At 37.1% G+C, this 22,818-nt stretch overlaps 1 protein-coding gene across 1 annotated transcript; it reads right to left on the bottom strand.

The window, feature by feature from the left end:
- Nucleotides 1–1,754: 1,754 nt before the first annotated feature.
- Nucleotides 1,755–22,619, bottom strand: LOC133520529 (importin subunit alpha-7). Its single transcript, XM_061855001.1, has 11 exons — nucleotides 22,412–22,619; nucleotides 13,169–13,342; nucleotides 12,129–12,341; nucleotides 11,182–11,405; nucleotides 10,740–10,849; nucleotides 10,143–10,296; nucleotides 6,419–6,623; nucleotides 4,898–5,025; nucleotides 4,405–4,571; nucleotides 3,427–3,662; nucleotides 1,755–2,133 (listed from the first exon to the last, which is right to left on the bottom strand). The coding sequence occupies exons 2-10, from the start codon at nucleotides 13,340–13,342 to the stop codon at nucleotides 3,475–3,477; spliced, it is 1,563 nt and encodes a 520-aa protein (XP_061710985.1). The 5' UTR covers nucleotides 22,412–22,619; the 3' UTR covers nucleotides 1,755–2,133; nucleotides 3,427–3,474.
- Between the last annotated feature and the right edge of the window lie 199 nt (nucleotides 22,620–22,818).

The raw sequence follows: 22,818 nt of genomic DNA on the forward strand, positions 1-22,818 counted from the left end.
CAACGAATATTCGGCCACAATCTCACTATTCGGCCGAATACCGATTAGTGGCATAGTGTTCAGCCGGATACCGAAAAAAAAAGTAACAAACTACAAGTAATCAATTATTTAGATCAGTATAATCTTTCAGACTACCTTTAGGTACATTCATAGATAGTACAAAAACATGAGAAAAATAATACTAACATTTTTTTTACACACATGCTTAACGCATATACTTCAAAAAGGATAATATTTTATTTATTTCTTTCTTAAGACAGTTTTTTTGTAAAGACTTTAATTTCGAAAATAACGAACGATGTATAAAATGTGAAACGTTATTCGACTAAACTTTCCGTAAACGAAAAGATTACTCTGCCAAATGAAAATCGTCCAATAATAGTTCTACTAATTTACACAGAAGCGAACTGAACTTTATGTGGGCCAAGAGTCTGCGTAACGTTAGTAGACCAAAAGTTATATCTACAAATGAATCACTCTGCGAAACGTTGTTCGGCGAATTGATTGTCGGAGAATCATTAGGTACACCAATTAGGCATTAGTGCCTCCGCTGTCTTGCGTAGATCTACCTATTTTGCCTGCGTTCTACCTATCTACCTCCCTCGGCCTGAAATCTACCTATTATTCAAAATGGTACAGTAATTCTCAATACATGTGACGGAACATTACTTAATTTCTACCCAATTTAGATTCGATGTAATGAAAACTGGCCAAAGAAACAGATTATACTAGCAGATTCATTACCTACAAGCAATGGAAATCCTCATTTTTGTTTCGATTTCTTTAATAAACACGTGTACTAACATCACAATATTAAATACTTACTCATAATTTGAAAATTTCTATACACATTTTTAATCATAAAAACGTACTTGCTATTGAGTGGTACATACATCTACCTGTTTTTCATTTTAAAACCACCCATTTCTACCTATTTTTGCACCCTGTTCTACCACTTCGGCAAAATTGTATGTGACAACACTGCATCCGCGGTACCATCGCGGGTAAAATCCGTGGCACGCGTCCGCGCCCGTTATGTCATACTATTTTTCGTTCACCCGCTCCGAGCGCAAAACAACGGAGGCACTTACACCACTCGGGTGATGTTTTTGTGAAACTCATTTTCAGCTCGTTTCAATCACTCACTTATTTTAATGCCTTTTATTATTATGTATGTAGCATATAAACTATTATTAAATGCATTGGGCCTTAGACCGCCATTTAGTTCAGATATCAAGATACGTTCAAATGAGATACGTATGTACATCTCGATCTAACGCATAACGTAGTTCTGGAGGTTTGCCTTGGATCGCCAAGCGTGCAAACTCGGCAAATAGACTACGCCTACTATATTTTTCACCACTAAGTGCGTATTATTATTTGCATCACACTTGCCTTAGTATAAGGCCTATATTGTTCCCGGGGGAGTTATGGATTATGAAAAAGAAAGCTATAACTCCCTTCGATGCCTAACCAGTCAAGAAATTACAAAATGATGGAAGAATATTTGATATGTCACCGTATTTAAGAATTATTTCGCTTAAAATTTAGTTTTTTCTTCGCAAGTGTGATGAAAATGCAAACTCGGGCCTGCGGCTGTCGCGAATTACCACCCTCGTATCCAAAATTCCCTTACCCCCCCTCGTTGCACAATGTACTAAGAACTTACCCCCCCCCCCCTCGTACTAAGAACTACAAAATAATATATACGATAAATAGATCTAATAAGGCTAAGGAATAAAAAAAAAAAAATAAGGTGTTACCAATTTTGTTATAATACATACATAGTCAATTAAAACGTTACTTTCCACATAACAATATACAGGTATGTATATTTAATATTAACAAATATCAGCCACTATTGTTGCCAACAAAATATATTTATTTTTCTAAAAAATATATGATCTAGATATGCAATTATCTACACAGCAAACAATAAAGAAGCGCGTTTATTGTTAACAATTATCATACATATAAATTAATTAAATCACATGTAGTACCTACATTGGTGCAAAATATAATTTCACTCTGGTGTTGATTTGGTCAGCAAACCACACTTAGGACTGCATAGATATTCCCTTGTTTCGCTTCATACTTCATTAATATGTTATCACTAGTTTTATTTTGATACATCTGCAATAGAAATAAGCAGATTAGTAAAAAAATAATATGATGACTAGTCCAATAAAATTTTCGAGCATTCAGACCGTACTACATGTGCATGAACGTATTGAACATGTTACAACAAGTTATTATGCTTTCAAAATATATATACAACAATTTATTGTCAACATTTTAAAATAAAAGCTTGATTTGTGATTCCTATATTTCAATATTTTAGTGCATCAAATTGGATGACGTGACATATTATCATCAATAATAGCTAAGGATAGAGAACAATTAAGAAAGCAGAAAAGGAGAGCAGACTTAGACAAAGATATCAGAAGACAGTTTGATTCATTAAAAAAAGGCAACTGTTTTTATATCGATTTTGTTCGTTACTTCATTTCTTTTTTCTATTACAAAAAATGTTGTTTATCTCCTCCAAAAAATGTTGTTTATGCCTTGTGATGTAACTCGAGTTTTTACGGATTTAAAAGCAAATCCTAAATAAAAGCCACAAGGATTGAGACGGCACATATCAAGCCTTTGAACGCCACAGTCGGCAATAGCCGACAACAAGTTTAAAATAAACCATCATCCACACTATACACAAACACTACAATAACACATTCACTGCCAGAAACCCGCGTGGTGGGCGCTCGCAACTTTTGCACAGATGCCAGACAACCCACTAGGCGGGTTATTACTATAGGTAGCCGTAGATAACAACAGGTTATGCCAAATGCCAAAGAGTACACCTAGCGAGCGCACATCGCCACGGTTAGCAGGGTTGACACCAGCAAAGAAGTTTTAAGTATCATATTATTTAGACATGCATCAAATATTTTAAATTTTCGTAAATAACGAAATCCATTCGGGATTGTGTATGTATGTTTTACCGTTCATAACCATGGATGACTAGAAATCTTATTATAATCTAAAAAGTTAAAAAAAAAAAATTATTACATTAAATTTGCTTTTTAAATGCGTCAGGTAAGGGCGAGACTAAGAACAAACAAAATAAAAGTAATAGGACGGTTGATTATGAAACTTGACAAGCTAGACAGTGGCCGCGCGGCGTATACTTCTGTGTTGATCGTTATGTGGCCTCGCCAACCCGCCTACCGGGCGCTTATGGATTTTGCATGGTTTTAGAAGTACTGTTTAATTTTGTGTCTAGCAATAAATGTGTTAACTGACAATCAATCTCGTTTCAAAGACAAGGGCTAATTAAAAGTGTTGCTAATTTCGTGTATTAAGGTATTCCTGAAATAAAAAGGACTAAAAGATATCTCTCTCCGTGAAATAGAAAGGAATACTAACTGCACAATAAGCGTGTATAGCGGCGGCATCGGCAGCGGCTCGGGCCGGTTAGAAGTGGAAGCCGGCGGCGGGCAGGCCCCCGGCGCCGAACTGGTACGAGTCCGTGCTGGACGACACGGCCGGCGCCAGCCGCCCGTCCTCCTCCTCCGACCCGAAGTAGTTCTCGATTATTTCGAACGACTTCTTGTAGATCTCGAGGTTTTCGTGCGATTGCAGGAACTCGATTTTGTCGAGGCCTGGAAAAGAGAGCTTCACTTTTGAACATGCAATAATGTATGAAACTTCAGTTTTATAAAAGTTAAATTTTATAGAAACCGAAGAGAAAGGGTTATCCAACCCTAATAGTTTAGACAGACACTTTTGTTTACATAATGACTATTTTGTTTAGATAGAAATGCAATATCGATTTCCAATGCACGTGATTATCTGCAAACAAAATAAAATAAAGCCACTGTAAAAGCGAAAAATAATAATTACGTATATACAATTCTAATCTACTTGTCTTGACAGTAAGACCAATTTAAAAACAGATTATAATCTGTATTAACGCTTCAGAAATGTATTGTTGCAAACTTCACTTTCTGGTCTTTGGAACCTAACATTTCTATATCCGAAATGTCAGTGATGTTATCATTGTAAATAAGTTCTAGCAAAAAAAAATATTTTTGGTACAAGCTTTTATCGCTGACTGTACTTTTGTTCCACAGGCAACTAATTCTCATTGAGACAATTCTAAAAACCCCAAAAACAATTAGGTTGCGTTGTTTTATCACAGAGTTCCTATAGCTACCTCCTGTCTCCATCAACAGATCAGCTTGACGGTACCATAATATTTCTCACTCGACTTACATATGTATGCAAATTTTCAGCTTCATCAGAAACCGGGAAGTGGTTAAAATTTAACTTGCAAGATTTGTCCCATACATACTAACAGGGCAAGTTAAATAAAAGCTTGTAAAAACAGATAGTATTTCTTACCGAAGCATTCTTCAATAAGCACCGCATACGGATTGTCTTGGTGGTCAGACTGCTGGCCGGCCTTCAGTATATTGTCAATGCCATTGAGTGCTACTTGCACTGTCTTCGGGTCCGCTAATGTTAATAAATCACATAGTGGTGGTATGCAGCCTTGTTCTACTAAATACCTGGAAGTAAAATCGCAAATTAGTAAAAAAAAAATACGCTAAGTATTGTACTGTGCTGTTGATCTTGATAGATAATAAAAACGCAAAGTCACATACACGATGGAAAATCTTTCTTTTTATTGCAGAACTATCAATTCCATTTATTCTTGTTGTTTGGTGATGCCATTGAGATCACCGAACGGAGCCGAGATGGGATACCATCCTAAGGAACCCTTTCATTAGAAAAGGGTCCATGTGCATAAGGACCCTTCTCTGATGGAAACGTCCCATGTAGATTATGGAATGGAAAATGGAAAGCCACATATAGATCAAATCCTGGTACCAACCTGATCTGGGCGTGACTACCGCCGCTGGTAGCGTTTGTTATCGCCCACGCCGCTTCTTTCCTAGTTTTGAACTCGGCTTGTCTTAAAATTTCTATTAGTGTTGGGAAGATATTTGCGTCTATAACAGCCTGAAATATAAAATATGCTATTACAATTGAGCTTAGGTAGTTTCAGTTTATTCGAGTTTCTGTTATTAGCAGACATTTTTATATATTTTTTATAACTTATAAATCGGTCGGTTAGATTTAGGATTTAGTTCAGTTTAGGTTAAGATTTTTGTGTTTTTGTGTTTGTATAACTTTGTATTTTTCGTACTTTATTTATATGTTGTATTTATAATATTAAGTTTTTAGAACATGTGTAAGTGTATTATCTAACTCTCAAAATAGGCAATTAAAAGATAACTGTACTTAAACTTATAAATAAATGGTAGTAAATTCAAGTTAGTAGCTGCAGTTGTGTGATAATTTCCATTACTATTCTACAAAATTATAAAGTGATTATAAATAATTTGCATTAACAGCAACATTTCGGACGGTAGACTTTATTTCATTGATATAAAATAAATAAGTACCTACATGCTCTATGGTAGGAGGTATCGGAAGCTCGAAAAGCAACATTACAAACAAGAAAATTAAAAGATAAAAAACAGGTTACCAGCAGCTGAGGGCGTCGCGAATTTCTTTTCTCACGTCAAGGAAAAATGTTGAAAACACTGCTCTTTGCATCTCTTTCAATTAAATTTCATTACACATCACCCCTGTATCTACGACGCGTTAATCGTAGTGATGTGAGGCAGGGTTCGCAGGAGGCCCCCTTGCGGGTTTTGCCCCCGACTATAGGAGCGCGTGTACCGAGAGGGTCGCAATTATGTGTGTATGTCACACACCTGTTTCAGCGCCGCGATAACTGCAGTGATGTGGACCCTGGTCCAGCAGGCCTCCTTGCGGGTTCGCCCCGACCATAGGAGCGCGTGTACCGAAAGGGTCGCAGTTCACTGTGTATGTCACACACCTGTATCTGCCCCGCGTTGCCCGCAGTGATGTTAGAAAGGGTTCAGCAGGCCTCCTTGCGGCCTCGGCACCCGGCCGTAGGAGCGCGTGTACCGAAAGGGTCGCAATTCACTGTGTATGTCACACACCTGTATCTGCGCCGCGTTGCCCGCAGTGATGTTAGAAAGGGTTCAGCAGGCCTCCTTGCGGCCTCGGCACCCGGCCGTAGGAGCGCGTGTACCGAAAGGGTCGCAATTCACTGTGTATGTCACACACCTATATCTGCGCCGCGTTGCCCGCAGTGATGTTAGAAAGGGTTCAGCAGGCCTCCTTGCGGCTTTGGCACCCGACCGTAGGAGCGCATGTAACGAGAGTGTGGCAGTTCACTGTGTGATATAACACAACTGTATCAACGCCGCGTTAACTGCAGTGATGTGGACCCTGGTCCAGCAGGCCTCCTTGCGGGTTCGCCCCGACCGTAGGAGCGCGTGTACCGGAAGGGTCGCAGTTCACTATGTATGTCACTCACCTGTATCTGCGCCGCGTTGCCCGCAGTGATGTTAGACAGGGTCCAGCAGGCCTCCTTGCGGAGCGCCTCGGCCCCGGACCGGAGGAGCGCGTGTAGGGAGCCGAGAGGGTTGCAGTTCAGGACTGTTTGCGTTTGGGAGTCGTCGCCGGTCACTATGTTGCCGACTGCGCGGAGGGCCGCCGAGACCACAGTTGATTTGTTGTGCCTGAAATTTATCTTTTTAAATATTGTAAAAAATCCTTTGATAATACGGTGTATTGGGGTAATTACGGAAATCGGAAAATCCCGAAGAACATGTAGTTTTTTTTCGTTATCACCTGAATACACCCTTATTTTACTTTTTGAACCGACGTTAATATTTAGTAGTCGAGATACCGAGTAACAAGTTAAACCTACCTAAAGAAAGTCAGGTTTCGAGCTGAACTATGACTGAATGAAAACGGAATGAGGCTTAACCCTTTATCGCCAAAGACGTCAACTGATCAAACTGATGTCTTGGGCTTCAGCCCAATATCAACTATCGTGCATTCCGATAAGGTTCACGATGACGCGCCGCACACGATAGGCGTGACGTCCAAAGGGTTAAACCCGTTTGGTTTGATTTTTCACTACTTATGGTGTAAAAATGTAGTCGTTTTATGATCAATTTATAAATGGCGAGAATCGACATCAAAAATATGAGTCTGACGGCAAAAAGACTCAGTAACCGTAGTTAAGAACAGACACGTATAGTTTATCCGCCTTCCTTATAGCAAACAGAAATAAAACTTGTTACAATAGCATTTTTATTTCGAAACCTAAACACAGTTTTTATTACTTAAAGCTTAAAATGATTGTTATGTTTCTTAAACAAAACATATCTTCACACTTGTATAGGGTTGTCAAAACTGTAATAAGTGAGTATAGTTTACTCATAATCACTGCTGTCCTTAAACAAACTGACGACCGTCGACTGGAGTCATAAAACTTCTCATTCAAGCTTGCGTGGTCATGGCAAGAGTGAGAGAGATAGTGATATGACCTCGGTCCTCAGTTTGGTTTGCGGACAGTATAAATCAATTTCAGCGGAATCCTAGTTGGAAATCCCCGATTGTTGCAACCCTACCCCCAACATTTTTATTACGTTTGCAATTCTAAGTGATGTCATTTGACATTGAAACTTACTACGTATTATTACATTAGCTTTTTATATATGTATAAAAAATCATTTACACTCTTTTTACAATCTTCTTCTTCTTCACTGGCTCAGTGACCCAAACAGGATCTTGGCCTCTGATACAAGAGAGCGCCACTCTGCCCTATCCTGCGCCACTTCACGCCAGTTGGGTATTCCGAGGGCGAACAGGTCTTTTAGGACTTCGTCGCTCCAGCGGTATCTGGGACGCCCAGACGGACGTTTTCCACCCGGGTGCCCCACATACGCTCTTCTCACGGCACGATCCTCTCCCATCCTCTCTAGGTGACCGAGCCAGCGGAGTCGTGTGGCCTTGATTTCGCCAATTATATTGGGCATCGCAACCAGCTCCTCTAGCTCCCTATTCTTTCTACGCCTCCAAGTTCCATCTTCATCTCTGACAGGTCCCAGAATCTTCCGCCAGATTTTCCTCTCCGCCACTAAGAGCTTGCTTTCTGAGTCAGAGTCCAAGCTTCACACCCATACATCAAAATTGGCCTAATTACAGTCTTGTAGACACGAATCTTGGTTGGTCTACTGATCAGCTTTGACACTAAAACTCGATGGAGCGCTGCCGAGCATCTTAAAGCGTTTTGGATTCGTAGATCTATCTCTTCCTCCCTTCGGTTGGTATCAGTTACTGTGCAACCAAGATACCTAAAATGATCCACACCTTTGTAGGTGGTTGCTCCCACTACTAGGTCTTCTCTATCAGCTCTGGTGTTCTTGTACCTTTTCATTTGGATATATTCTGTTTTCTGGTGGTTGATTCTGAGACCTATCTTCTCCCCTTCCTGCTCCACAATTCTAGCCATGGCCTCCAGGTCCCTTTTGTTTTGCGCCAATAGCCCCAGGTCATCAGCATACCCAATGATCTTATGCCTGCCGTTCAACTCTATACCCCCATCATGCATAAGTAATTTTCGGACGACGTATTCGAGTGCCAAGTTGAATAGCATTGGCGAAAGGGCGTCTCCCTGTTTCAGGCCTGTGACAACTTCAAATTCAGCCGTCAGTTCTCCGCAAGCTCTTACCCTCATCTTGCTGACTTTGGTAGCGACAATAATCATTTTCACCAATTTTTCTGGCACTTTGAAGTATCGACTCTTTGAAGTATCGACTCTTTTTACAATACATAACTAATTAGCTTATTTTTATGTTTTTATGGCTCTTTACTATTAAATCGCCGGACGTGCTATAAACTTGTTTTGTTATTTACCTTTAAATATTACCTATATTCGTAACCGATACGAGTACGGCATGTGAACATCACAAAGAAACATGCACATACTTACTTCGCAATTGTTTTGTACATATTACGCAATCGGCAATTACTTAAGATAAACTCGGCATTTAATAGTAACTTAATTGAAGTGCAAACAGTGAAGTTAAGAGGTTATCGAAAACCAGTTTTCAATGATTCTTCGACTTCTGTACGTTTTCAACCTATGTACCTAGGTATAAAGTGCCTGAATGTGCTTCTATATGATTCTACATTGTCGGTAATATTCTATTCATATCAATGTTTTCCTCTAGAAATAAAAGCAACATCATAAGTATCACAAGACTGCTTTAGTAGGGCCACTCAGAGCGAAGAAAAGTAGTGACATCCTAAAGAGGCAATCCGCCATGTCTGCACCAACAACCTCTCCCTTGATCGATATCCCATACGTCAAATTGTTGAGGCGCGGACTGACCTTGCATGACGTCACGTTGGAATTGCCAACTTTTCCTGCAGGTGATTCTCTTGAAAGTAGCTGGAAAGTTCTATTCCCATGAAAGCTGTTGAGCTTACTATCAAGAGAATCGCACTGCAGAAAGAGACAGCCCGACGTTACCAGACGACATCCTGCTTGAGACGAGGCCCAAAGGTCTGTACAGTCAGCATCAAAAGTAGCGGATCAAAGAACGTTTCATAAGTATCTACCATTCTGTAACGGTGTAACAAAAAGTGATGTCTTTAATATAGAACAACTTTAATATAGAACAACTAAGACTGTAAAAGATATACTTTTGAGCGCGAATATTAGAGATTTATCTATATTTGGAAAAGTTATCTGGAATATCAGATACTTTTGGCGCGTTGTTTCATCCGCTACTTTTGATGCTGACTGTACCACGTAATTTACTAAGCAATTCCACGAGTCTGACACATGTCTGCGTCAATGACATGACAGTACAAAGAGTGGGGAAGTAGGTTATCTTCATACAAACGCACCACACGCGATGCGTTTGTATGAAGATAACCTACTTCCTCACTCTTTGTACTATGTCTATGACGGCCGTAAATTGGTTGGTGTGGGTCCGTCAGAGATGAAACATTTGCTAGTTCCGGACAGTATTTATGTCGGCGATCGTAATAGATAAGTAGGTTAGGTTCGTTAGGTTGCTTCAGATGCCAGAAGGACAAACCGTTTAGAAATCGGAGCCTCGCTACGGGACTCCATCGACTCAGGGAACGAGACAGTTTTCATGTTTCACGATATGCCTAGGAATTTAATGATCTGGCGGATATTACGATCGACCGCCGACATTTACACTAGAACTCACTGGAGTAACTCGACGAGTCGCCGACACACACCGGCGTCTATGACGGCCTGTATCTTCTCGTTGGGTCCGTCGGAGAGGTACGAGAGCGCCCAGCATGCATCGCTCAAAACGTCCGCGTCTGTGTGGTGAAGCAACCGCGCTAGCACTGGAATACCTGCCATGTAACATCCAAAATGTAAAAAAATATATATTTCAGACTCATAAAATCCATATCTTGTTAAATCTCACTTAATATCGGAATCCTATAAATGTAATGTTAGTAGTTATAACAAAATTAAAACTATAAATTAAAATATAACACTCTATTTCCCACTTAATTTGCACTCCCCGTTACAATATAGGGCAGTCGAAACGTCCAGCTACCATCCTCTTCCTTGCTGAGACTAAGGCGCACACGGATCCCGCCCAGTTTTTTTTCCGAATAAAACCTCTTTACGTAACAAACATTACATAAGTACATACATTGACTGCTAAAAGATAAAAATTGAACATTGACATACACCAATCAAAAGTCCGGCTCAAGAATATCTTATAGTAAAGTACCGAAATCAATGAAAATGACAAGAACGGCAGAACAAATAAATTCTAGAAACACACCTGGTGCAACAGCTTCGAAGTTGGTCGGGGGATTCTTTCCTCTACAGAGGTTTGACAGTGTCCAAACAGCATTCCTAGTCATTGATAGTCTCGTATATTTATTCAAAATTCTGAAACAAGAATATATGCGTTGATATGCTGTATCTATGAAGCGATGTTTTTTCACTCGATTTATCGAACTTCGCGCCGGTAGACAAGTTTAAATCTTCAATCCGAATATGCATAATCAAAAAGAGCTGAAGATATTGAAGCCACTAAGATCAAACGTTTGAACGTTTATAAAGCAGAGGGGATGTATTTCCCACAATGATTTTGAACTTTGTTTGAAACTCATAGGGTTCAATTTAGCGTAATTTTTGACACCCTCATGCCAATTCTTCTGTCAGAGTTTTATTCAGTTAGCCTTAAGTGTTCGTCGGATGTGAACGCAAAGTGAACTGACTCCACGAGCGGCGGCAGCACGCCGGCCGCCAGCACGGTGTCGCGGCAGCGCGGCGAGTCGCCGGCCACGTTGCCGAGCGCCCACACGGCCTGCTCGCGCACGTCGTCGCCGGCGCCCGACCCCACCAGCCCCACGAGCACGCCCACCGCGCCGCTCTCCACCACTATGCGCGTCTGCTCCGCGGACCCGGACGCGATGTTCGTCAGCGCCCATGCCGCTTCAAACTGCACAAACGGAGGTTACTCACGTTATTCAATATATTATCTTCATCCTCTTTCTAGCCTAATCATGGTATTGGGGTCTGCTACATAACTACATAGTATACCTAATTTGAAGTGACACTAAGAATTTGAATGTGCCACAATCAACTGTTGTTGAAGCAGATAGTACTAAGCGTGGTATTATTTGTTATTTCGTTTTTGTTACCTCATTAAACAGAATCATAACTCACGTAATAGAGCTCATATTAAGATTACTTATCAACTTATCGAAATTAAAATGTCTCTAACTTGTTACCAATGAACCAATTAATACCGCTTTTCCTAGTAATAGTACTAGACTAAAAAGGTTCTTTTTTTAGCATTAAAAAAAAGGTAAACAATCTTGATGTTTTTTTATTGAAAAACTTTATTAATTTGAAAAAAAAATACTTATGATTTGAAAGCAAAAGAATGTAAATGATTTATAATTGTTACATATTTGCCGTGAATTCTTTTTCAAAAGGATTTTCAATAAAAAGACATTTCGAAATCGCTTCCCTTCTTTCTAATGCTAAAATACGTACTAAAGATCACTTCATTGCAAACCTCCATATAACATTAAAATTCAAAACACTCGAAATTAATCTATCACGTCTATGTTTCACATCCAAAATAATTTTGTTGAAAAACAAAGTATTAATTTCATTATTATGTATTATGTTAAAATAATTTATCATTAGTTCTTACCTGCAAAGTAGGGTTATTACTACAAGAGAGAAACTCCACAAATTTAGGAACGATGCCGGTCCGTATAACTTCGTCTATAGGCGGGTTTGGCTCGCGACTCAGCAGTTTGCGGAACTTCTGTGTGGCCATCACTTGCTCCTGCGGGTTGTCGCTGTAAAGGGCCGCCACCATCGCGGGGGATATGTCGTCCGATGGGGAGATGTTGATGTCATCCTGAAAGATAATGCATTCAATATGTGCCTAGTTCATTGCTTTTATTGCACATTTAATGGTGCCACAGCTACACATTTGCGGCTGCAAATCATTTTAAAGTAAGGTTTATAAAATTGAAAATTTATTTAAAATATAAACTATGAAAAGCGTCAAAACACTAAACTACTTACAAATGTTTTTTTTCATAACTGACACAGAATAATGTAACTTCCTGTATCTGGTTCCTCAAGATTAGCACACAGTGACCCATTTCGATGCACTTTTCGCACCAATGCTAGTTGTATGCGAACTATGAACTCATAAGGCCATAACGAAGATGTAACCTATCCCCGTCTATTACCGTCTGTCCCCGCTTAGACTACGGGAGCTGGGCAGTTGGGGACAGATGAGAATTCTCCCTTCTTATCTGTGCGCGCCAATAATTTCATTCCCAACAAAAAACGGTACCCGGTATCCCGCGGATATCATTGTTAATTTAATTTTTTATTTTAAAAAGAAAGTAATCGAGAAGTTCGGTCATAACATAAATAACATTACGTATTTTTAAAGGCTATTTTCATGTGGGTGCGTTATAATTATAAACCTATGTTCGATATTTTCTTCTATCGAGCGAAAGAAAGTTGTTTAATCAGGCTTGAGAATCGATGAAATTTATTGAGAAAGATTGCTCTTCATATTTTTTTGGCAAACATATGTTTATAATATTATGATCTAAAAAAGCGCTATGATTTTCAAAAACTCTTGCTGGCTGAAACCACAGCACCTTAATTTAGTTAGAAATCTTGTGATCAAAAGTTGCCACAGCGGTGGGCTACATCGCAACAAACCTGTAAGGCAATATCAGGAGCATTCGCCGCCGGCAGAGTAACATTCCGTCGCTTGAACAACTGCTGCTCCCTTTTCTGTTTCCTGAGCTGGACCCCCTCCTCCTCCCGTCGACGTCTCAGCTCATCAGCGCTGAGCCCAACGTTCTTGTACCGATGCTTGTGACCGCCAGACATCTAAACAAAAATAAATAAAACTTTAAAATACAAATCATCACACTGTGTTGTGACATGTGACATGTCTTATATGTATGTGAATTTACATTACAACCCGCATGTGCGTGTGTGAATATTTACAGTACACATTTGGTGATTCCCAGCCTAGAGAATCCACTTAGCGTAGTACCATGCCTATGAAGCCCATATCCCTGGGTTCGAATGCCGGTAAGGGCATTTATTTGTGTGATGAATACAGATATTTGTGTCCGAATCATGGGTGTTTTCTATGTATATAATTATGTATTTATCAATATACGTATGTATATCATGGCCTAGTACCCATACCCTTTGCTTAGTTTGGGGCTAGCTTGATCTGTGTAAGATTGTCTCCAAATATTTTAAAAAAATATATAAATAAATTGTAACTAGAGTTTATCTTAAGTTTTTTATTTTGGGATCCCCTCTTGGGTAAAGGCCCTCTGCAAGTTTTGCAACATATTTCGGTCTTGGGCCAGATGGGCCCGGCAAACATGTATACATAACTTAAAAAAATTATATGTATATATCTATATTGAAAATAGCAGTTAAAATGAACACCTAATTTTTGGTCATGGCTCCAGCTGAAAATCGTTGGATAGTTGAACACTACTATTAATTAATAATTAACACAATCACTTCAAAACTTTTCCTGCACTATTATTAGTTCCTGGTACTGATTTGCAGTAATCGGAATTAGGTAATAAAATACGTATTCTTTGCAAAAAGACATATTATAGAGTGGTTACAACCAGGTAGAAAAATACGACTGGTCTGGCCTAGTGGGTAGTGACCCTGCCTATTAAGCTGATGGTCCCAGGTTCAAATCCTGGTAAGAGCATATATTTGTGTGATAAACATGGATATTTTTTTTTTGAGGTGCCCGTGAGCATTGCAAGAGATTTTAACGGTGCATTCCTGATGGCAACAGAAGCAAAAAATGTTATATGACTTTATGTGAAATTCAACAAAAAAAAAAGTTTTTGGTTTTTTTTTTTCTTTTTTTGAACACTCCTGTACACAAAACGTAATTTTTATTGATAAGCACATAACCTAAAATTAACTATAAAGTTTTTTTTTATTTGGATGTAGCCTGTCAAATACATTTTTTTAATTTTTCAATGTCAATCAATAGGTGTGTCCAGACTAGACCTCTAAGTGGCAATACCGCAGTCAAAAATGTGTTTTGTACTTATGGCGAAAGAATGATTTTGAAAAACATTTAATTGTAATCTGAAACTAGGCCTAATCCACAAAATTTTATGACATTTTAGTTTCTAAATATTACCAGGAATGCACCGTTAAAATCTCTCACAATGCTCACAGGCACCTTGTATATCGAGCTTACTGTAGGACTTAGTCAATTTGTGTAATGTCCTATAATATATATTTATTTATATTCATTTCTTGAATATGGATATTGGATATTGAAAATGGGAATTCAATATTTATCTGGGTACTACTCATAATGTTCAACATATTGTCCTTGGGTGAGATCACCTACAACTCACCAGCGCTCATAACCATTTTACTTTTCAAATCGATTTTGTTAATTCACATTTTCTGCTTGCGGTTACTCGTTTGTTTCTATCTGAAATTTGTTGTTATGTTGTCCCGTCAGCCAGGAGTTTTTTTATTTTATTAGAGCTTAGTTATTCTATTGAGAATTTTATAGTTTGATGCATATATTTCAATTTATTTTTATACTGTAGACCGGGTAAAAGCCTCCTCCAGCTGTTTCCATCTGGATAAAAAAACCTCCAGCTATAAAAAAACAAAATAGTGACACACTATATTAGAACAACTGTTATACCATGGTTTACTGATATGCTAGGTAGTATGTAGCAGGTAGGTGACCTAGTTCAGAAAGGGCTTAAAACTATCACAAAAATGCATTTCTGATTCATATGAATGCCATAAAACCATGATTTAAAGAGTGACCCATGAGAACTTCACCATAGCAATGAGTGGCAAGAAAAAGTTGATTTACCCAACTGTTATAATAAAACCAATTCATTTGTTTTGTCTGGAATGTCAGCAAAACATGATGATGGCAACCCTGGCTGTCAAACGATAAGCAGCTGATTTTGCTAGGTCCCTTGTAATTATTTTAATTTTAATGATATTTCATGTAATATTAAGCTGTTTAAGTGTGTATTAAATAGTTTTAACATTAAGTTTTATGTATACATAATAAGTGAAGTGCTTTAGTGACGTTTACGTGTCTTGTAATATCTCAAATTTGTAGCCGTTATAGGTTATACATTTGAAATCTGTGTTCGCCTTAAAATCCTTTCTGGTTGTTTTTATCACTAGTAATTACTAAGTGTGCGTATAATAAAGCGTAAATCATTGCACAGGGTTAGAACACAGTGTAGACATAGTCAATCGTCACTATTTCATGTAAGTACGTACCTAAATATCACTTGGCTTGAGTAAGCGAATCCTTGTTTTTTTTGGGTTTAATATAATAAAAAAAAACATCTACAATGCTAACCCGCAGAGCAGCCGCAGCGGCTCGCCAGCAGGAGACTGATAAACTCCAACTTACCTTGCTGGAATTGAAAAAATCCAAGGAATCTTGTGCTCAATTGCTTAGTGAAAGAGAAGACAGTGAGAAGGAACTATTATTAGTACTTAATAGCAATGATAAGCTGAAAAAGCAACTGTGTTCTTTAGAAACTGACTATAATAATGTAAATTCAGAGCGGGCCCAGCTTCAGGAGACGGTTGACAGGTTCACTGAGTGTAGTGCTGCCTATGAGCAGGCCCTGAAGGACATCAACTCATTGGAGAGAGCACTGCACGACGCCCACGAACAAATCTACGAGCTACAGGAGGCCCAAAACAATGTAGCAGCAGCACACACTCAGACCTTATTCGAAGAACTGGTTCGGCCCGACTCTCAGTTGGTTACCGCACCAATTGAAAACCCTGTGGCCACTACAGATTTAGCCAATGATACCACCACACCAAGGTTAGTAAGTTGCAGCGGAAACAAACTAAAGAAATATATTAAATTAAATAGACTTATTAAAAAAAAACAAAAGTTGTCAAAAATAAATAAATTGTTTTTTAAAAAATTGAGATTTTGTAAAGTTAATGTAAGCTTAGTGGATAAGTTAGATTTATACTCTGCTCAGTTAGAACATAGTAAATTACAATATGAAACTGACACACAGACATTAAAATTAAAAGTTCAGAGTTTGGAGGATTCAATTAAATCCTTAGATGCAATAAATGAGAGTTCAAAAAAAGTTATCAATGAATATTCTTTAGCCATGGATGATTTAATATCCCAAATTAGGCAAAATTCAGAGCGGGTTGAGTCTCTGACCAATGGCCAGTCATGTGCTTGTATGCAAATGAATGGTCATTCGTCGAGTGGAGCACTCGAGCCGAACCTGTGTGACAGTTTGACTCCATCACAACAAAATGATAATAGCTCCTTCCACACTACACAACAAAGCACACCTGAACCTAATGTCATTATGTACTGTGATGAAATTGGAAGCAATATGAGCACATTTTTAAACTATTACTTAAAGGGACTTAGTACAATCAACAATTGTCTGCCTCATAGTAGCCTTGAAAATCTCTCAAAACGAATTTTAAATGATAGTACTATTAATTCAAAGACAACACTGCTTATTCTTATGGGGAATAGGGGTAATGTGAATAAAAATAATTTAATAAAACTCTTTGAAAAATTAAAGACACTTATAGTGAATGAAATTATTATTTTCACATTCCCCTATTGTGATCAAATGTCAGAGGCAGAAAATAACACTAGGTGTAAGTTAAATATATTTTTATATAATCTTTGTACATATAGTGATAAGTTTAGTATAATTGACACTAACAAATTTGTTAGCAAATACCATATGCCTATGGTTTTTTGGACTAAAGGTAAGTTATACCTTTCAAATTATTATAAAAGACAAATAGCTTTGTCGCTATCATATTTGTTTGACATTTCTGCCAAAAATTTGGCAGTTTATCCTGCTTCTATTGAGCAGACCGGTATGAACTTGGTTTTGGTTCCAGTCATAACCAATAATTTAAATTAGCTCTTAAGACAAAAGAATCTGTCTCTGGCAATTTAGCTTTTAGTAAATCTGATGAAAAATACTGCAAACATGGAATGTACATCCACCTGGTGCATCAAAACATTCAATGTATTAGAGGAAAAGATTTACAGATTGAACTTTTTTTGAATGATTATAATATTGATATTTTATGTATTACTGAACATTGGTTGAATAATAATGAATTAATGCCTCAATTTAATAATCACCAGGTGGGCAGTTCGTTCACCAGACTTAGTTCCATACATGGTGGGTCATTAATTATATTAAATAGTCAGTTAAAATTTAAGGAACGTAAGGACATTGTATCCATGTCTGTTGAGCGGACTATAGAACTAAGTGCAGTAGAATTGGAGCAATTTATTGTTGTCTGTGCGTATAGGCCGCCTTTAAGTAATTTTGAAATATTTGAAAGCATAATGGAATCCGTCCTACTTAAAATATCACCTTCTAGTAAGAAATTACTTATATGCGGCGACTATAATGTAAATATTTTGGAAAATTGTAGATTGTTGAATCTTTTCAAATCATGTAATCTCAACCACATGTTTATGGAGCCTACTAGAGTGACTGCCACTAGTGCCACCTGTATAGATAATATTTTCACTGATATTTTTCCTACCGCTAAAAATGTAATCAGCAAGTTAGAATCAGACCACTTAGGCCAATTAATGGTGTTTGAGGCTGTAAGGAAAAATACCTTGCGAAAACAAATAACTTTTGTACCAGTAACCTCTGACCGCGTGGAACGAATGAAACAAAGTTTAATTCAGGCGCTACCCTTTCTGTCTTCCAACATGAGTCCTAATGATATGTATAATTCATTCTTTCACACTTTTATGGAAAATTATAATGCGATATTTACTACAAAATCGGTCGTGGTTAGTGATGCATCAGTTTTTAGTGAGTGGGCTACTGCAGAGTTACATCAACGAAGACGTGCATTGTATGCCTTGTATGAGGAACGGCGGTTCAATACGAGTGATGAATTTAAGGAATATGTTAAACAATATTCGAAGAAGTTTAAAATAGATTGCCATATCGCTAAGCGTAATTATATAAGTCAAACAATAAAAACTAGCTCTGATATAATTAAAACAACGTGGAAAGTAATTAATGTGGAGACTGGTAGATCAAAGCAAAGGATGAAAGATCTTAAACTAAAAATTGATGACAAAATCGTAGATTCCAGTTTAGATGTAGCAACAGAATTTGAAAAATTCTTCACCGAGGTACCAGCTTCCACAACTAAGAACTTAAATTCATCACCCTCGTCTGCCGTTACACTGTTAGAAGAGAATGTCCCAGAATGTACTAGAAACCTTAATTTTGAACATGTGAGTGCCTCAGATATATTAAAGGCGTTTAAATCAATTAATGTAAAAAAAACTAGTGACCTTTGGGGAGTCTCCGTTCATACTGTCAAATCCTTAATAGAAGTTGTAGCGCCTGACCTGGTAGTTATATTTAATAACAGTGTTGACTGCGGTGAGTTTCCTGATCTAATGAAACATAGTAAAGTCACTCCTTTATTTAAATCAGGTAGCACATCCGACCCCACTAACTTTAGACCGATATCAGTGTTACCAACATTTTTTAATAATAAATAAATAAATAAATATTATAGGACATTATTACACAAATTGACTAAGTCCCACAGTAAGCTCAATAAGGCTTGTGTTGAGGGTACTTAGACAACGATATATATAATATATAAATATTTATAAATACTTAAATACATAGAAAACACCCATGACTCAGGAACAAATATCCATGCTCATCACACGAATAAATGCCCTTACCAGGATTTGAACCCGGGACCATCGGCTTCGTAGGCAGGGTCACTACCCACTAGGCCAGACCGGTCGTCATAAGCAAAATTTTTGAAAAAATAGTTTTGAGTCAGTTATTGAAACATTTTAACATTAATAATCTAATGCACAACAAACAATTTGGTTTTACACGGGGTCGCTCAACAACCGACGCTGGTGTTGAGCTAATTAAACAGATCTTCGATGCCTGGGAGGAGTCACAGGATGCTTTAGGTATCTTCTGTGACTTATCTAAGGCCTTCGATTGCGTCTGTCATGAAACATTGATCAGGAAACTGCACTATTATGAAGTTACACTACCGTGTAAGTAAGACTTTATTAAATTCAGTGCCGAGCCTCTTACTCCATAATAGTGCAGTTTCCTGATACGAACCGAACCGAAACCAAAATACCGATGGAACCGATACCGAATACAAAGGGTTGATGTGAGTGGACAGCGATCACCGGGGTCATTGGTCTCTATGGGTGTACCGCAGGGATCAATATTGGGGCCGTTCCTGTTCCTTATCTACATTAATGACCTGCCTTACCTAGTAAAGACCCACCATGACATAGTATTGTTTGCAGACGATACTTCACTTATTTTCAAGATCAAACGACAGCAACAAGCTTGCAGTGATGTAAACAATGCTATTTCTAAAGTAGTAAATTGGTTTAATGTTAATAATTTATTGTTAAATGAGAAAAAGACTAAGTGCATTAAGTTTGTTACAAGTCACATAAGGAATGAGCAAACAGGTGTCATTGTCAAGGATGAGGAATTGGAACTAGTAGATAGCACAGTTTTTCTTGGTATAACTTTAGATTCTAAACTACAATGGGGTCCCCATATTGCTAATCTCTCGAATAGACTGAGTTCTGCAGCTTTTGCAGTGAGCAAGATCCGTCAGTTAACAGACGTGAAAACAGCTCGATTAGTTTACTTTAGTTACTTTCATAGCATTATGTCATATGGTATTTTACTATGGGGTAGTGCTTCAGAGATAAATACCATTTTTGTTCTGCAGAAGAGGGCTATTCGTGCAATATATAAAATGTACCATAGAGACACACTTAGAGATAAGTTTAAGGACATTAACATAATGACAGTACACTGTCAATATATTTATGAGAATATTCTGTATGTACATAAAAACATTGCCAGTTTTAAGAAAAACTGTGAAATACATAATATTAATACTAGAAATAAGCATAAGCTCGCAGTGCCCTTCACTAGGCTCCATAAAATTAAGAAATCATTCATGGGTAATTGTGTAAGATTTTACAATAAACTTCCTAATATTATAACTGAATTGTCTGTTAGTAAATTTAAAAATTATGTAAAACGTAAGCTTATCTCTAAAGCCTATTATAGCACACAAGACTACATGAATGATGAAACACCGTGGGATTAAGTGTGATTGTAAAGAATGAATTATTTATTGTTATGTTATTAATGAATTGAAATGATGAAATTAATTCAATGTATATATATACCGTATTTTTTGACATTTAGATTTTATTCTAGAAAGGTTCTAGACTAGTATTTTTATACAATTTTGATGTATGACGATCTTTTTATGAAATTCTTATTATTAAGTTTACCATATCTATAATAGTTCAATGTTTTTTTTTAGAACAATAATAACTGCATCAATAAATTGCTCTGATATTTAGATTAAGATGATATTTGTAAAATTTGACGATTTAAAAGTGCTTGTTGCTAGGCCTATTTGAATAAAGAATATTTTGATTTGATTTGATTTGATTTGATTTAACAGACTAATTATTTATTAATTAACAAAAACCGTCAACTCTATATACAGTATATGATTCTGTGTATACTCCGAAAGGCTCCAAAAGAAGTTTGTAAAAACGTTAGATTTTAGGAGTGGACAAAACTATGTTGATTACCACTCCTCATTGCAATACCATAAAATTCAATCTCTTAAAGACTGCCGCGACTGCGTAGACTCGGTTTTACTTTATAAAATCTTAAATTCTAAATTGGAGATTCCATCACTACTTCAAAAAATAAATATTAAAGTCCCTCATGCGTGTCAGCGAAAATGTTGCAAAAAGGAATTATTTGCTGTCCCATTTAGCAGAACTTGATATGCACGAAATATGTTTATAAGGCGTGCTTGTACACTTTATAATGAATGCGTAAATCTTTCTAATATTGATGTTTTTCATTGTAATATAGTATCTTTAAAGAAAGCATTTGTTTGTGAAAAAAAAATAGGTATTTATTTTATATAATTAAATATAATACCTGTATCAAATATATACCTATATAGTTAATGGCACAATAGTGTATGGCGTATATAATTGTAGTACTTAACTCTGCAGGTATTTAAGTAAGCTTAGAATTTATTATAATTGTTCAGTATACACAGAATCATACACCCTTGAAAATCAAGTTCATTTAAGAAATATAATTGCATTAGTCACCTTCAATGTAACTACAATAATTTTTTAAAGATATTTATTAAAATAATTTAAACAACCTGGCTTTTAGCAATTGTAATTTATGTTACTACAGTAACATTACTGGAAAAAAGTGTTTTTTTTTTTGTTCTTTTTTTTAGATAATGTTTATAATGGATAACAATAAAGACAAACAATGAATAACAAGAAAAAAGATTGTCCTTTACTGTAGTTCATTATAAAGTAATGAATACAATTTATCCAATACAACAACAATCAATTATTTGTATTACTTTAGAAAGGAGGAAATAATGCATGACCTAAAAAACAGATGAAAAGCTTGTTATTTACTAATAGTAGTTGTAATTCGCGTTCAACAGACTAGGCAGGCTGCTGACTAATTCCCTCCATAATTGATACAACAAACTTAGCAAAACCACATCTGATGAGTATGATGACCATATGAGCTCATCCGTATCATAACAAGCGAAACAGAGTGGCTACTAATTCTAAACAATACGTTGGATCACTGCAACGTCAATTGAAAACTGAACATCTCACTAATACTTAAGATTGTTTAACTTACAACCTACACCAGTGGAAACACTACAGCTCATTCAAATCAATCATTGCAGCAAGGACATACCGCCAAATAACATACTCAAACTCTCAATTTCGTGCATCCATATCGAGAAAAGTGGTAAGCTCGCAATCAAACTTACATCGATAGATGACGACGAACTGTTGATGAAGAAATTTTACTGCTGTATTAAAATCAATCAGTGCCACATGAAACTGATGAAACATTAACCACTGACAAATTTAACTAAACGTGATTACATGAATTCACTAACTCAAAGTCACCACATTCGTGATTTAATTCGATTGTGCATTACACTTTTTTGCAGACAGACGTCACAGTCACAATACTTTGCTTTTTTCTTAACGCTGCGTTCACCAACACTACAGATTAATAATCAACACCAAATTTTATGCACTAAAATTATCAGTCTGTGACAGCAGGATACACGTTGCAAGAAGAAGAGACCTTTAAGTCAGGGTACATATCGAAAATTTTGAGTGAAAGTGAAAGTCGAAAATTACGCAAAGAGTTAGATAATTTTTTCAA

Source organism: Cydia pomonella, chromosome 8 (assembly GCF_033807575.1).
Source record: "Cydia pomonella isolate Wapato2018A chromosome 8, ilCydPomo1, whole genome shotgun sequence".
Taxonomy (NCBI): domain Eukaryota; kingdom Metazoa; phylum Arthropoda; class Insecta; order Lepidoptera; family Tortricidae; genus Cydia; species Cydia pomonella.

What these genes read in the sequence shown, in the direction of transcription:
- LOC133520529 (XM_061855001.1), bottom strand. Translation starts at nt 13,342, where the DNA reads ATGTCTGGCGGTCACAAGCATCGGTACAAGAACGTTGGGCTCAGCGCT. An exon ending in CTCCTGATATTGCCTTACAG is followed by an intron (nt 12,342 to 13,168) that starts GTTTGTTGCGAT and finishes ATTATCTTTCAG; the next exon opens with GATGACATCAACATCTCCCC. An exon ending in GGTAGTCACGCCCAGATCAG is followed by an intron (nt 4,572 to 4,897) that starts GTTGGTACCAGG and finishes TTTTACTTCCAG; the next exon opens with GTATTTAGTAGAACAAGGCT.